This window comes from Furipterus horrens, unplaced genomic scaffold (genome assembly GCF_987537825.1).
Source record: "Furipterus horrens unplaced genomic scaffold, mFurHor1.1.pri manual_scaffold_13, whole genome shotgun sequence".
Taxonomy (NCBI): Eukaryota; Metazoa; Chordata; class Mammalia; order Chiroptera; family Furipteridae; genus Furipterus; species Furipterus horrens.
In genome coordinates, this window is record NW_028327183.1 from 19,873,359 (window position 1) to 19,889,652 (window position 16,294).

Sequence of the window (16,294 nt, forward strand, 5' to 3'; positions counted from 1 at the left end):
CACCCCGTATGTTTTCTAACACAACTCTAAGCCTGTCTTAAATCACTGCAATGTGCACTTTAAGTGAAATAAAATGCAAACATGGTTAGCAATAACCACTTCAACTCCTCTATCAGTGCTAACCCATCATATTGCATCTAGTTTAGACATTTTTTTAAAAGTCAGAACAGCTGCTTTGGACTGGCCAGGTAGTTGGGTAGTTTTGTCCTGATATGCCACAGTCGCAGGTTCGATCCACAGCCGGGGCACATACAAGAAGCAACTAATGAATGCATAAATAAGTGGAACAACAAGTCAATGTTTCTCTCTCTCTCTCCTTTCCTTGCTAACTCTAAATAAATAAATAAAATAAAAAAAAATGGATGTAATAATAATAAAAATAACAAAAGATAATTTGAAATAAATTCCAAAAAATGTTAAATGGGCAACATGTATATATGGCTCGTGTCTTTTCTTTAAAAAATAATATAACACAGAGGAAAGTTTCCCACCTATCCTAGTTCCTTCTGTACCCTTCCCATGCATCCTAATGCAAATGCAAGCAAAAAGTAATATTTTTATTCTTATTCTTCCTCCTTGATTACAAAAAAGATAGTATACTACACTGAATGGTAACTTGACTTTCTTCATTTAACAACAGATCTTGAAGATCTTTCCATACCTGACATAAAGAGCTTCTTTTCCACAACAGTATAATAGTTGATTGTATAGATGCACAATAATTTATTTAACTATACAACAGTGCATTGTATAGAAGTACAATAATTTATTTACTCCCTTACTGAAAGGTGTTGGGCTGTTTCCAATTGTTTGCTATTACCAAAAAACCCCAAACACTTCAATAAAACATCTCCTACTAGTCATTCATCACACCATTACATACACATTTTCAGAAGTAGGGCTATTGGGTCAAAGAACATAGACATATATTTGCAGTTTTAATAAATAATTCTCAATTTCTTTTTCTAACAATTTCTTTGCAATCATTTCCGTTTGATATGACATAGTTAAAATTTAAGGGATATTGACTTTTACTTTCACTCAATAAAGTATTAATTACTACAGTGACTGCTCCCATAGTAATTAACTAGACAAAAATACAAGAAATAATTTTTAGCCATAGGGCAACAGGCAGCTTAGTACTACAAATCCTGAAAGAAGGAAAATAAACAAGGTGAACCTAATGATTACCCCAGCTTACTGCCAGGAGGAGGTTTCTAGGCTGCAGTACAGGGAAGGAGAAATCAAACAGAAACCGGTGCTCTTACAGAATAGAGGAAAGAAATCAAAGTTCAGGGAATCCATGGTGGCTAAAATTTGCAAGATAAAATCTGAAAAGGAATGTTGCACAAAAATCCCAGGAGAGCTGAAAAGGAATTCATTTGAGTCAAATCTTGTCCGATGTATGCATGGTGGGAAATGAAACACAAAAGCAAACAGACCAAATTAATTCCCGAAGCTCACACAAAGAAGTGAGTAGTTCATTTCCACCAGCTAGAATGGAGAGACCTCATATAACTCGGGACATTGGGTAGAGTCCCAGAAGAGTCGCATCTTAGCAGTACAATTAAATTAGGCACAAACTGAAGGCCCTGGAGTTGCCTATGAAAAGCTTAAAAGCAAGTCTCTAAAGGATCAAACTGATCTGTGTTATCAGGCAAAATAAAACACCCTTTAAAAGAATTCAATAAGATTCCACACTCGAAGATGAAAAAGTCACAATGGCCAACATCCAATAAAAAATTACCACACATGCAAAGGAGCAGACATGTGATCACTAGGAGAAAAATTAATCATTAAGACCAACAAATGACCAATGATGGGACTAGCTTATGAAGACCTTAAAACAGCTACTATAAGTATACTCAAGGATGTAAAGGAAAACATGAACATAATGAAGAGAGAAATGGAATATATATATATACACACACACATATATAAAAATATGACCCAAATCAAACTTCTACAAATGAAAAATAGAATATCTTAAATAAAAAATACACCAGATGGCATTATTAGCAGACTGAAAGCTACAGAAGAAAAGATCGGTGAACATAAAGATCTGTCGTCGGCAGCCGTCCGTCTCGAGAGACGATGGTGTAGCTTCTTAAGAGTCTATCTGCACCGCCGAGAATGGCTGTGCAGTCCGACTCGGGAGTGACACTTTATCTGTCTCCTCCCGTGTTGAATCGACATCTTGCGATGACGCTGGAGTGTCCTCTCCAGTGAAGCTGAAGCTACAGAGCCTGGGCAGGGTGATATGGAGGGTCTGCTGTTGCCCATGCAGCAGACTCCCCCTCTCTTCGCAGCTGAGGGATCCAAGGGAAAGACGGAGTCAATACAGCTTGGCTTCAGGTGCGCCGCAGGAGTTGCCGGTGTTGACTACAACGTCGAACCGCCTTAGGGACTCCGGCTCCGGATTTTCTGTCGGGGTTTACTCCCTTAGCCTTTCCCCTGAAGAGGTATGCCGCAAGGCAGCGGAGGTTTTTTGGAGTCAGAGTTTTCCTTCTCTGATGTGCCCTGACTGGAAGATCGAACCAGCGACACTTAGCTCGCAGGCCCACGCTCAATCCACTGAGCCAAACCAGCCAGGGTAGAAACATAAAGATACAGCAACGGTAATTATCTAAAATGAAACTGGAGGCGTGGGGAGTGGAGGGCTATTGCTGGAAGGCAGGGAGGGTGAAGAACAGAGCCTTATGAATTGTGAGTCAATAGCAAGCAACTTAATCCATTTAAGATTAGAGCTCAGCAGAGAAGGAACAAAAAAACTACTTGAAATAATGGGCACAAGTATGCGTTCAAGTATTTGTTGACAGATGAAATAAAAATAGGAAAGGGATATAAAATATGAAAAACAATATGAAAATACATTATATATGTAAATGTGAAAGGTATCAGAAAAGCAATGTGGTAACAGGTCTGAAGCTTGGAATTTAAAAAGACTTGAGTTGGAGTCTAAATTGTTTCTTAATATTTATGCAAATCATAACCCATCTGACTCATGTTTTAAAATCTATAAATAAGGCTGATATCTGTCCTATCTACTACATACCGTTATCGAGAGCTGCAAATGAGATACAAAGGATTCCGTAAGTTAAACGTTGGATAGCAGCTTGACTCAGAGTAATGAAATATTTAGGGAGAAGGTGGTTAGGTATATAATCTGTTTTTAAAAAGCAAGAATATTTGGGAGTTCCTCTCTGATAGTTATACTGGTTCTACATTTCCCCTATTGTAAGGAGTTAAGAAAAAAATTTCAAAATACATTCAAATGAAACAACTCTCAAGTCACCTTTTACATGCCAAGTAATAACCTTGCTCATTAATTAACCTACAAAGTAAATGCTCAGTAAACATTTACAAATCAATGAGTAAAAAGTATATGGTAAAATGTAAAAATAATTGCTTCTCTTCTTTTGGTAATGGGAACAGATAAGCCAAATGAAAAACTGGAAAAAAATTTCAGGAAGACCTCTGAAATGACCAATTCCGCCTATCTCCTAGTTTATAACTATAGATTTCAAGATGATACAGAAGGCAGCAATGAGCACTGATTGGTGTAGCTCAATGAGTTGGGCATCATTCTGCAAACCGAGAAGTCGCTGTTTCGATGCCCAATTGGCACATGCCTGGGTTGCTTGCCAGGTCCCCCCACTGGGGGTGTACAACAGGTAACTGATCGATGTTTCTTTCCCACATCAGCTGCTTTCTCTTTCTCCCTCTAAAAATAAATAAATAAAATACTTTTTTTTAAGTCAGTAATGAAATTGCTGGAAAGGAGATACTATTTACTCAAAATCTAAACAATTAGGTTCAACCATGCGAAACTGCTGCTTTTATAAGTCAAACATGATCAAATATTAGTAATTTCTTATGGTTCAATCTAATAACAGCAATGACCTGAAAACAATGCTTAAAGGATAGTGGGGAGAGGTGCAGTTGGCTGTGCACAAGGGAAAAGCTAGAGCAATATTTTGGTGCAGAAAATTCTCAGATCACTGAATTTAAAACCTTTACCAACAATATCTTCATATAAACCCTGTAAACTCAAATATGGTAATATGATACTCTCCGGAAGCCCACACCACTCCACTACGTATTTGTGGGTGTGAGAAAGTAGAAAATGTGAAGAGCTGGTGGGAAGTACTACAGAGCTGGAGAGGTAGACTGAAACCACGAGGCTCAAGAATGTGAATTTGTTTCCATAAGACAACAGCAACCACACCAATCTTCTGTTTCTGCTTTCACTGCCCTGCTTTTTTCTAGTTCAGGCACACTATAAAGTTGAAAATCAATATACAACAGTATAAATCCTTGATACTTCTCATAATGATAAAAAAACAACCAGACACACTGAAAGATTTTTATCTATAGCATAACAAATAGCCAGGTCCTAATAAATCTATCAAATTTTAGTTTTAATATGAGATTATATAATTGTAACTGTTTTAAAACAAACTCTGCTACCTAATTACTTCAGAAACAAGGCTTACATACTGAAAATATTTTGCACTGTCTTTAATGTATGATTAGTTTACAGTACATATTTCTACTTTAACATAGACTGTTTAATAGCAGTATGAAAGGTTCTTATACATTACTTTCCCTCTGAAAAGCTGCCAAGTTTTGAGGAAATTTCAGTGATCTTGTGGATGAAAAAGGGCCACATACTAAACCTGACAAGCTCAAGGGAGGCCTGCACGGCAGGCCTTACAAACTCAGAGACTGAAAGTAACCACACAGGATGGTCTGAAAATTCCTAACTAAAAGCAGGTCATGGTGGGTAGTCACATCCTAGGCCTGTAGCTTCCTTGACAAAAGTCTATCTTTACCTGAAGAAAGGCTGTCTATTGTCTTTTTGCATCTAAGGTAACATACTTTTCTGTACCCCACAAGGTACAACCTCCCACCAGAGCACAAGACCACAGAAGACCGTAAATGTTAACTATCCTATAACCACCAATGAAAAAGAAGTATGCATCTCCCATTGAACTCTTTATCCAATCTCAGAGATTTCCCCATTTTGCTTTCTCCTTCCTCCCTAATCTACCACCAATGAATTTCATGTAACCCTCCTTATGTCTCCTACTTTGATCTTAACACATAAAGTAAACTGTAAAACAGCCATTCTCTGGAGGATTTTCTTAATCCGTTGAGATTTGGCTTCCCAGCAATTGTTGTCAGTTTGGCTCAAATAAACCTAAAAAATCTCTACAGGTCTGGACGTTTCTTACATGGACAATTTTTATATTTATCTTGTTTTACAAAGGCAAACAAGATACAATCCATGCCTGCGATTTCTCAGCTGATAAAATAGCTATGTTCTCAGTCACTGCATTCGACGGAAGATGTGTTTTTAGTAGGGCAGTCTCCAGAATATAAGAACTATATTTTTCCCTCTTATATGAGAAAATAAGTTTTCCATGGTCTGATAGACAGTACACTACTCCAAATTTAGGCATTATTTAGGTCAAAAGAATAAAAAAAATAAAAAAAAAATTGGTAGAACTGAATTCTTTTACCCAGAGAATTCACCCCTTTGCACTCCATAATCTCAAAGTATACGCATTTTAAATACCTAGAACTATATAAATGTTTTTGAACTTTTCTCTTAAGACAGTTAACATCAAGCCTTATCTTATCTTGAATGATTTCTCCTATAACAACAAAGGGAACAAAATGACCATTTATGGACAAATGAAATTTGATGGATGGCCTATATATTTAAAACTTTTCATCTTCACCATAATCCTGTTTGGAGTAGGTTTCCTACCTCAATTTTATAAATAAGAAAACTGAAGGTTCAAGAGATTAATCTGTCCAAGGTCACAGGAAGTGGTGAGCTAGGTTTTTATCTCCACACATAATTTTATCTACACATAAGATTTTTATCTACATACTTTGTAGTTCCAAAGCCCATTCTATTTTCCCACTCACAATACTGCTTTTCCTTCCATGGGCTCCGCATCACTATGGGACCTATCTCTTCTGATTTTTATTTCATTGTAATAGGTGTGCTGAGTAGGTGGCAGAATTTATTCATGATTAACTCACCACTATATCCCCTCCACCCTCCATGTCGTTTGCCATACCACAGAGATAATGTGGCCATAGCAGGAACTTTGGGAGACTTGAAGACTAGCTTTCTAATTTAAACTTAAATTACAAATGAAACCAGAACACTTCTTTAAAAATGATTTCCTTTCCTTTGGTTCTTTTCTTTTTTGTAACTTCGCATTTGAATTGATTTTTAACTTATATTCACATTCTCCTGGCTAATTTCATTTCACTTCACTGTTCATCTTATTACTTTAAATATATGCCACATTTGGTATTTTTTAAAGAAACCCAAAACCGTTTTAAGAGTGTGTTCTGTTTTACAAGTGTACAAATACAGGAATTTAAGTCACCACCCATTTTTCACTATGACTTCCTCTATAAAGAGTTATACATGTTATTCAAGCCTTCAATAGGTGAAATTTATAGGTACTGTAAATACCATGCATTCAACCTAACATAATTTTCTGATTTCAGTAAAGTTATTACGGTGAATGAAAACGGATGCTTGGTTCTCTTAATCCATTGTTTTTAGATTCCAGTTCACACTGCTTGCTCCTCCACACTCTATTTTAATGGAGATACAAGGGTCAGTACTGGCACAGTTCTGAGAGTTATCCTTGAGATTCTTTCTTAAGTTTCAAATCTATCTAGCTCAACCAAATACAGATGAGTCACTCATGACTTCCAATTTCATAAGAATATTGTTCCTCTCAAGTTGAAGGAGCTACAGCACCCCTTAAAACTAATAAATTAGAGGTGCTGAAGAAGAGATTCATTCATTAACCAGATCGAAAGGCATTTTAAGGTAGCTAAAATAAGGAATTCATAGGAACCACCAATTTAAGAAGAATAAAAATACTGAAGAACTTCTTTTCTGATCCCCACCCATTTCCTCTACTCTATGCCCATGGCACTTAATTTATCCTTCTCTTATGGTACTTACTACTTTATAACTTGCACTGTATTATGGTTTTTAGAATGAAGAGATTTTTCTCTTCTTCTAGGTCTATGCTGTCCAACAGAAATATAATGGGAGCCACATATATTATTTTATGCTTTTTAGTAGTCACATTAACAAATAAAAAGTAAAACTGATGTCAAAACCTAATATATACAAAATATTATCATTTAAACATGTAACCAATATAAAAATTAATGAGAAACTTTACATTTGTGGGGAAGGGGTACTAAGTCTTCAAAACCAAGCGTGTATTTTACACTTAGAGCAGATCTCAATTCAGATCATCCATTTTTAAAAAATTATTTATTTGTTCGTTTGTTTTTAGAGCGAGGGGAAAGGAGAAAGAGAGGGAGAGAAACATCACTGTGTGGTTGCCTCTCACTCGCGCCCCCAACTGGGGACCTGACATGCAACCTAGTCATGTGCCCTGACTGGGAATCGAACCAGTGACACTTGGCTCGCAGGCCGACGCTCAATCCACTGAGCCACAGCAGCCAGAGTTCAGATTATCCATTTTTAACTGCTTAATAGCTACACTTAGCTGGTGACTACACATTGGACTACTATTGGAACAGGGGGAATGGGAATGTCAAGTTATTTTACACTGGACAGACTTACTTTCAAACCTTAATTCTACTACTTACTGGCCATAAGAAAGATACCTCATTAAAATAAGTAAATATTTAGCCTGGATGGTGTGGCTCAGTTGATTAAGCATCAGCCTGTGAACCAAAAAGTTGCCAGTTCGATTCCCAGTTAGGGGACCAGGTTAAGTCCCCCATTGGTGCATGCGTGAGAGGCAACCGATCGATGTTTCTCTCTCACATCCATGTTTCTCTCTCTCTCTTTCTCCCTTCTTTCCCTCTAAGTCTAAAATATTAATAAATAAATATTATAAAATATTTTAAAATAAAACACCTCTTTTAGGATTAAATGCAATATAATGCCAAGAAAACATCTGGTCCCTTATGACAAGGCACAAAGAAAGTTATTATGAAATATTTGTAGCGTCTAACATTATAAACTCAGTGTTATGTAAATACTAAGTATTCAATAAATGTTTGCTGAAAGAAGAAAAATTAATGTGTATGACATCCTATAAGCCATTTTAACTGTTTCTTTTAAAAATACTATATAAATATTTCAAAAGAATTTTTGGATTGTTGCTGACTAAATATTTTTTGAACATAGTAGGAGAAACATACAAAAGAAAAATGTACCATTTCATCTTTGGGACTATTTGAGCATTTTATTTTCTTCCAAAGAACAATGAATTATTAAGCAACTATATGCTGTAAAACACTTTTTATCAAATGGCTTCTTAATAAGTGTTCACCATAAATGACAATGCTCTTTTACAGGTAACTCTCAATTATTTGCAGAAATATCTCTATCTCAGGTTGGGATAAAAACACATTCCATTTCTGGGCTTTACTTGGAGAACCAACCAGTGGTGAATGTAAGATCCTCTATAAATGGACTCTGAAAAAATTCTCAAGTTCTTCTTCAGTCAGTATATCCCCCTTCATTTATCAAAGCATCTCCCCTCTTCTCCTGTGCTTATGACTCCATCGCAATGTTTCATATTCCTCCTGATCTCAGAATCACAAAGTACCAGAACTGGAAACATCTTAAGAGATAATCCAGTCTTAGTATTTTCCAAAGCATGTACCGTAGATGGTAAGCAAGATAATTTCAGGGGGTATGCATTAGAATTGTGTATTTCAGTGACCATGTATTTTGTTTAATATACATTAGAAAAACATAATTAGTACATCAAGCTCAAGAATTCATGGATATTTCTGTTATAACAGGACTAAAGTAGACACTTCCTACTTAAGGGGGAAAAGTGATATAATTTTTAGGCTAAGAGTGCCAGAGCTGAGTTCCACCCAAGTCTAAATCTTAATTTTGTGCTCTTTTCATTGCTATAAGCATCTAAAGAACTTACTGCATAACACCACGTGACTGACACTCTTACATAACTCTTTCTTGATCAGTCCAATTATCAAACCAACTGTAAGCAATGGTGGTGCCTTAAAGTACGAGTGTTCTTCCACAATAACAGGCACAGAATAGAAGATCAATAATGCCTTGATTATGTGGTTAGATTGCTTCCAACCACTGAGAGTTATTAGCACAAGAGAAAATTCCTACGGCTCAAACAAAACAATCATAATACATCCTAAAGTCAAACAACGTTTGGATTAATTGCTGTTTGCATTATTCATACCACTATTTCCCCAATGAATGAATAAGGAATCAGGAGATGGTACACATAAGTTCTAGAAACTATAGGTACCTCACTTTACTGCACTTTATTTGATTGTGCTTCACAAATGCTGCATTTTTACAATTGAGAGCAAGACCCTCCACCAGCAAAGATTACAACTCTATTGTAGTCTGCAAACTAATCTACAATACCTCCGAGGTGTGACTGTATACAATACAGAGAATATATACACGAGGGGGGGGGGGGAATGCCCCCCCCAAAAAGGAATTTATAAACAGTTGTGTATTTTTTTCTTTTTACTTTTTTTATTGTTATTCTTACAGTTGTCCCAATTGTATACTTATTCTTACATGTTTAAACTTCAGCCACCTTCAAAGTACACTCCATTGAGACATTTCTTCCACTGCTTAAAACAGTTTTTGAACTCATCTTTTTTGATGACTAAGTGCTTCTGCTGGTTTTTGTTGCACCTCTTCCACACCAGCAAAACATTTCCCTTTGAGGACTTTTTCATCCAGGGAAACAAAGTTGCTCAGGTCAAGATCGGGTGAACAGGGAGGGTGGGGCATGGGGCTTTTGCCGTTTTTGGTCAAAAACTGCTGAACAGTGGACAGTTGCAGCCCTAAATTCACCCATAATGAAATGGGCAAATGAGTTTAAAAAGTCTTCAAAAGAAGAGTCACTGAAGCTGAACACAGCCTCTCACAATAATGCCAGCTTGGTACATGGATACAGATGGGCTCCTAGAACACTAACCTAGTGGAGGAAGCCTGTACTACCAGGGGCCCGCCCTCTAGAAAATAATTTCAGGGTTTTTTTGGGGGGGACTACCTTGTACAGGGAACAACTCACAGATTAAATAACAGGGATCTTAAAATTGTATTATTACTCAAGCCTCTAATTTAACATGTGGAAAACTGAGACTCTCAGTGGTACAATAACTCACCCACAGTCATACAATAGTTAATGCCAGTGCCAGCTCCAGTTCTCATTCATTCTCTGTGCCATTCCATGGCTTCAATACAAATAGTAGGGGGATACATCTAAATTTTTTACATTACAGTAGCACCAATCCTGCTTAAGGCAAGGTGGAATTTAAAAATTCTTTTGATTAAGCCCTGACTGGTGGGTTGAGCGTTATCCCACAAACCGGAAGGTCGCTGGTTCAATTCATGGACAGGGCACATGCCTGGGTTGCAGGCCAGGTCCCCAGTTGGGGGCATTGCGAGAGGCAGCCAACTGATGTTTCTCTCGCACATTGACGTTCCTCTCTCTCTCTTTCACCGTCCCTACTGCTTTCTCTAAGTAAATAAATAAAATCTAAAAAAGAAATTCTTTTCATTAAGAATTCTGCTCCTCATGGACTCAGACTAGTAATTAAATTAGCTTTGTATAATAATGGTGGCCCATTTGCTTGAAAAATCCATAATACTTCAATGCATAGTAGCTGCTGCTACCCAATTATCTTTGTTAGTGAAGTGAAGAAGATTCTATATGAACCCCAGGCATTCCCAACCGTCCACAGCAGATCAGCAAAAAGGATGGTTTTTGAAGTACAAAAGAACTTCTTGAATACCAACCAGCTCAACCACTGAGGATATAACGTTGGACAAATTACTTCACCTTTCTGAGCCTGTTTCTCAATTAAGATAATAAGATAATACTAACCACCTCATAGGGCTATCAAAAGTATTAAATGACATAATACAGATAGTGTGGTACACTATCTTAGGACATAGTTAAATGGGAGGTTAAGAATAGAGTAAGAAAAATGTTCACCTGTGAGTCTGAAAGTGGGTTTATGGTTTGTAATGCTAAAATGTTAACTCCTGTACAATACATAAAATAGTCCATCTTAAAAAATTTTTACACAGCAGTCACTCTGTGCATAGCTTAGAGATAGTGGTCGACAAATTTATAGCCTGAAATTAATATATCAAGAGAAGATACCCAAAAATTCAGAAGAAAAATTTCATGATGCTTTTTAATATTAAAAGTAACACTTAGGTTCTAGTTTTATTTTTTAAGTCCTTATCAGAGACATACATTGAAGCATTAAAGAAAAATGAGTGTCTGAGATTTGCTAAAATATGTCAGTGTCCCAAACCCTGTGTCCACTACCCAAAAAGATAGTTAAAGCTGGGTGATGCATTCATTCTCTCTACTTCTGTGTATGTTTGAGATTTTCCAAATTAGAAAGTTTCTTTTTTAAATCTAACAAAAACAAACAAAAACTAAGGAAAACTATAGACAGGGTGATGCATTCATTCTCTCTACTTCTGTGTATGTTTGAGATTTTCCAAATTAGAAAGTTTCTTTTTTAAATCTAACAAAAACAAACAAAAACTAAGGAAAACTATAGACAGCACCAATAAACTTCTAAGGAACCAATGTCTCTATCTAAAAATTCTAAACGCTAGATGCTGCTTGGTCATTTCAGCCAAAAATACATGAAATATTTTAAAATTATTCTCAGTATAAGCATGTCTTATCTCTTTAACAAATACTAGCTAGAAAGCAGTATTTTCTCTTGCATTAGTATAAACTACCCTCCCACCTTTTACTCCATTTCATTTTTCCTTTTCCCTATACTTTCTATTTATTTTTTTCATTAACTACAACTACTAATTCTTACACACACACACACACCAGGACTCTACTATCCCATCGTTATTACTATATTACACCTACTTTTTAACAGTGGGCCCACTGGGTATTTGACCTTTTAAAAAACATGACTCACCTGAGAGTGTTAAAAAAAGGAAGAATCCCCCACATAACACAAACCTTCAAAATAATGGCCAAACTGAGAAAAAGCTGTGAACTAATATACAGTCTGTATACAGTTTTCCTATAGTTTCTACATATATTTTTAATTTGTTGGCGTACTTGTATGATGCACTAGTCAAACTATGACTAATATCAGTTGAAATTATTTAAAGGTAACCATATGCTTTTAAGCAAATTTTTTGTAAGCGAACTGCTACATAACTTTGAACATACACTATGGAGAACATTACCATATTTGAACTTAAGACTAACCTGGCCCTGACAGGTAGCTCGGGTGGTTAGAGCATCATCCCGATACGCAAAGGCTTCAGGTTCCATCCCCGGTCAGGGCACATACAGGAAGCAACCAATGAATGCAAAAATGGGTAGAACAACAAATCGATGTATCCTAGTTTGAGGTAACAACTTCTATTTTACATGTTCATCAACCAAACAGAAAATTGCAAAAAGCTTGACAGTTAAGAGTCTTAGCTGTATTTACCAGGAGTAGCTGAAGAACAGACAAGAGATTATCATCTTCCTAGTATTTCAGTTGTAGCTGAGAAGTCATTGAAGGCCCCCCATTTCTGGCCGCTCTGTAAACTCTTTTCTCTCTGTCTCCTGATTATATACGTCTTTTCCTCTCTTGAATTACCTTGTATAGAATACTAGATCAAATATCTTCATGGGGTTGGTGATGGACTGCCGAGAGTAGCAATTTTCTACAAACCAGTGTTCTTCCCATGACCATGAACACCATACACAACTCTGATGACAAAATTTGTCAAACAAAACTGTATCAAACAGCAACTTCATTCTATTTGTCAATCTTTGGGCCTCATTCTATATACCTAAACCTTTTTTTTTTTCTTTAAAGTATCCCTACCAGATTTGCTTCCAAACTTTGACTGGAAAGTCTCATATGTGCACATATGTCTGCAGCATTAAATCTAAAGAAATGTTCTATCATTTAACTGAATCACGTCAAATAACATCAAATCTAGAGTTTATTAAGAGGTATTGTTAAAATCATATTCAAACGTCAGAAAGACAAGACTCCATAACCCAATTACAAATACTGTATATGTATTATAGCTTCAAATGTTGGCCCAACTTTTCAAGCTCTGGGTCTCTAAATCACTTGGAATAATTGCTTAAACTTGAGATACAAAAAAACCAAAAAAAAAAAAAAAAAAGTGAATAGAAGGGAAAGTATAGTTAGTTTCAGCACCCGATAGATAACAGGAATTTTCGAATTACAAGAGAATGATGTAAAGACAGTAAATTCGGCTGCTGACTACAATACACATCGGACAGAACCCAAGATACCTAAACAAACATTACCTCTGGCAATAAACAGCAGTTCATTCTTTAACAGCGTTAAGTATGCCAACCATTTTCGTGTTAAAAGAGGGTTGCTACAAATTGTCAACTCGAAACGGATGGCAAAGTCCCGAACAGGTCTTCGGCGAGGAGCCGCTGTGCTTAGAGCATCACACAAAGACCGGAGCAAACATAAACACGCTCTGGGCCTTGGCGGACTGCAGCCAGGAGCCGGGGTCTGCGTTCCCTACTCGCGCCGCACCAGGGAGGGATGGGGGGGGGGGGCGTCTTCTCGGAATGCGCCGAGGAGACAGAGAAGCGAGGAGCGAGTGCAGCACAGAGGAAGCGAGAGGAGCAGCGGACCGGCGTCGGCGGCTTCCAAGACTGGCGACACCCTCCGGCCCGCACTAGGCCTGGCCCTCCCGGCCCCGTTCCGCCTCCTCACCTCCCTCACGTCCTGCAGGCACTCCAGCACCGCCAGGTTGTTGCTCCAGGTGTGCTTGGGACACACACGGGTCACGTCCTCCCTGCAGGACTCTTCCTCCGCCAGCTTCCAGCCCCCGCCAGCCCCGCCGGGCCCCGCTCCGCCCCGCCGGGCCGGAGGCCCACCAGCCTGGAAGGGAGGCTGTGGGGGCTGAGGCCGTTGTTGCTGCTGCTGTGGCTGCTGCTGTGGCTGCTGCGGCTGCTGCAGCTGCTGCTGAAGCTGAGATGACGGAGGCAGCTGGCCTATCGGCTGACCCGCCGGCCCGCCACCTCCAGCCTGCCCTACGAAAGACACAAAGTTGGCCCCCGCACCCTGGCCCTGGCCGTGGCCGCCTTGGCCCGGCACTTTCTGGGCCCCAGCCGCAGCCAGCAGCAGCAGCAGCTGCAGCGCCGCCGACAAGCGGAACATCCTCCGTACACGTCCACACGCCGCCATCTTGGATCCGCGGCGATCTCGACGCAGCCGCCGGCCGCGTATTTAAATGAGGGGGCGGGGCCCGGTAGGGCCCACCCAAGCCCCTCCCCTGCCGGCGCTGACCGCGGACCAGAAGAGGCCTCGCTCAGAACCGCCCACGCCCTGGACTTCCGCGGACCAGAAAGCCGAGCTCTGCTGGGAAAGTTGCTGGTGCGTCTTAAAAAGCCTAGGTTGAGCGGCTTTGCCTTATTCTCTTGGTTGTTGTTACAGAAAAATAAAAAGGAAACGGAGTTGCCACAACCAAGATGGCTGGTAGAGCATATTGCCCGTTCAGGACAGAAGTGAACTTTACACGGTCAGGTGTATTCCACTATTGAAGAGCCTCTTCTTGCATCTCTCCTTGCTTCCTTCATCCTGCCTCAAAAGTCTTTCTTACCCAGAGATGGCTGTATTGAATCAGGGTTAGGAGCAGATTCCAGGGTAAGAAAAGTCCCCTTGTAATTCGTGCTCTTCGGTGCACTAAGCAAGACCTTTAACTTCTCTGTGCCTCATTCTTTGCGTCTCAAAAGAAGAGGAGTAGCTCTGAGGCAAAATATAATTGTGAAGATAGAAATAATAATAATAAGGAAAGTGCCTTGCGCACAATATAGGATTTAAAGTTTAGCCAGTATTATAAACTGAAGCCCTTTGCGCGTGAACTTGAACTTAAGCTCATGTCTGAAAGAGGAAAAGAAAACATATCTTTGAGGCCTCAGCTTAAGTCTGTGCCTGGGTAACTGTTCTTGCTGACTTGTGTGCACTTTAGGCAGGGATTGGTTTTTATAACTCATGACCAGAGTCCCCTCCCTTTCCTTAGGAGAAATGTTATCTTCCCAAAGGAGAGAGATGGTAACAGTTCTGCACAGCAGGATTAAGTGACCCGCCCAGGATGAACTCTGCCAGCCTCGGACCAGAATCTGTGGGGCTTCCCACTGCCCTGGTGCACTTTTATCCTATTCTGCCAATCCAGTATGTTGGGGAATGATGGCTGCTTGGAGCATGTGATACCAACTGGTCAGACCTGTTAAAAAATGCAGCTTTGGCTGCTTTGGCTGTGCTGACCCACAAACAGGCAGTCAAAAACAGGACGGACATATCTAGAGCCTAGGATGTGAGACTGAATATCCTGGGACATACAAACTGCCCACTGTGGCTGACTCCAGGTCTCTTATCTCTAAGGACAAGGACATGTCGGCCTCTCCACCAACATTCACGTCTGCTACTGCCATAAAATGGTCCTGAGACTTCTGCTAACATTGAGCATTGACTAATGCAGCCCAGGGTAGACCAGAGAAGTGTACATATTCATTAACATACATGGCTAGGCAAGTCTTAATCAGGCATACAAGAGACATCACCAGAAGTTCTTCAAGTCACTAGGGGCCATTAATTTTCAATGATAGATCTGCAAGTACGCAGACTATAAGCGGGAGATTATCTCAAGCCAGTTTAAGGCTAGAAATTGACAATCTGTTAAGAGGAGTCAGCAGTTGCCTATCTCTCATCCTGCAATAAGGAAACCCTATGCCCAGTCGCAGATTGCCTCTGGAGATAGGGAGGAGTATATGAGCCTATCTTGAAATCACAGTGACCAAGAAGCAAGATACCATGAGAAATCTGGGAGCCTGGCCAGCTCAGACAGTGGCAGCAAGCCTAGACCTCCCAAAAGTCACAAACCCTCAAGTCACTGGAAAGAGGTTTGACCTAATCTGGGTATCCTGGGCTCACTGACTTTTCAAGATAAAATATATTACCTCTGTCACAAACTAGGAATTCATTTTACCCTTTATTGTACCCTTAGTTTTTTGATTCTCACTTTCCTAATTCATTCAATAGATATCTGTTGAGCAGTTATCTTTTTTTTACATGGCAAGGCATTGCTCAAGCACCGGCTTATATGATAAACAATAAGACAGTAAACAAAGAGCAAGATAATTTCAGACAGTATTAAGTGTTATAAAGAAAATAAAAGATACTTTTTTTTCTTTTATTGGCTGGGGTGGGGAGG

The 16,294-nt window shown here is 39.1% G+C and overlaps 1 protein-coding gene across 1 annotated transcript in view; it reads right to left on the reverse strand.

Moving 5' to 3' along the window:
• GLG1 (golgi glycoprotein 1) overlaps positions 1-14,272 on the reverse strand; it is a 121,313-nt gene extending 107,041 nt beyond the window's left edge. The window contains exon 1 of the mRNA XM_090261238.1: positions 13,795-14,272. Within this exon, the coding sequence (XP_090117364.1) occupies positions 13,795-14,268 (474 nt within the window). The 5' untranslated portion in view covers positions 14,269-14,272. The remainder of the gene's footprint in view (positions 1-13,794) is intronic.
• Positions 14,273-16,294: the final 2,022 nt, after the last annotated feature.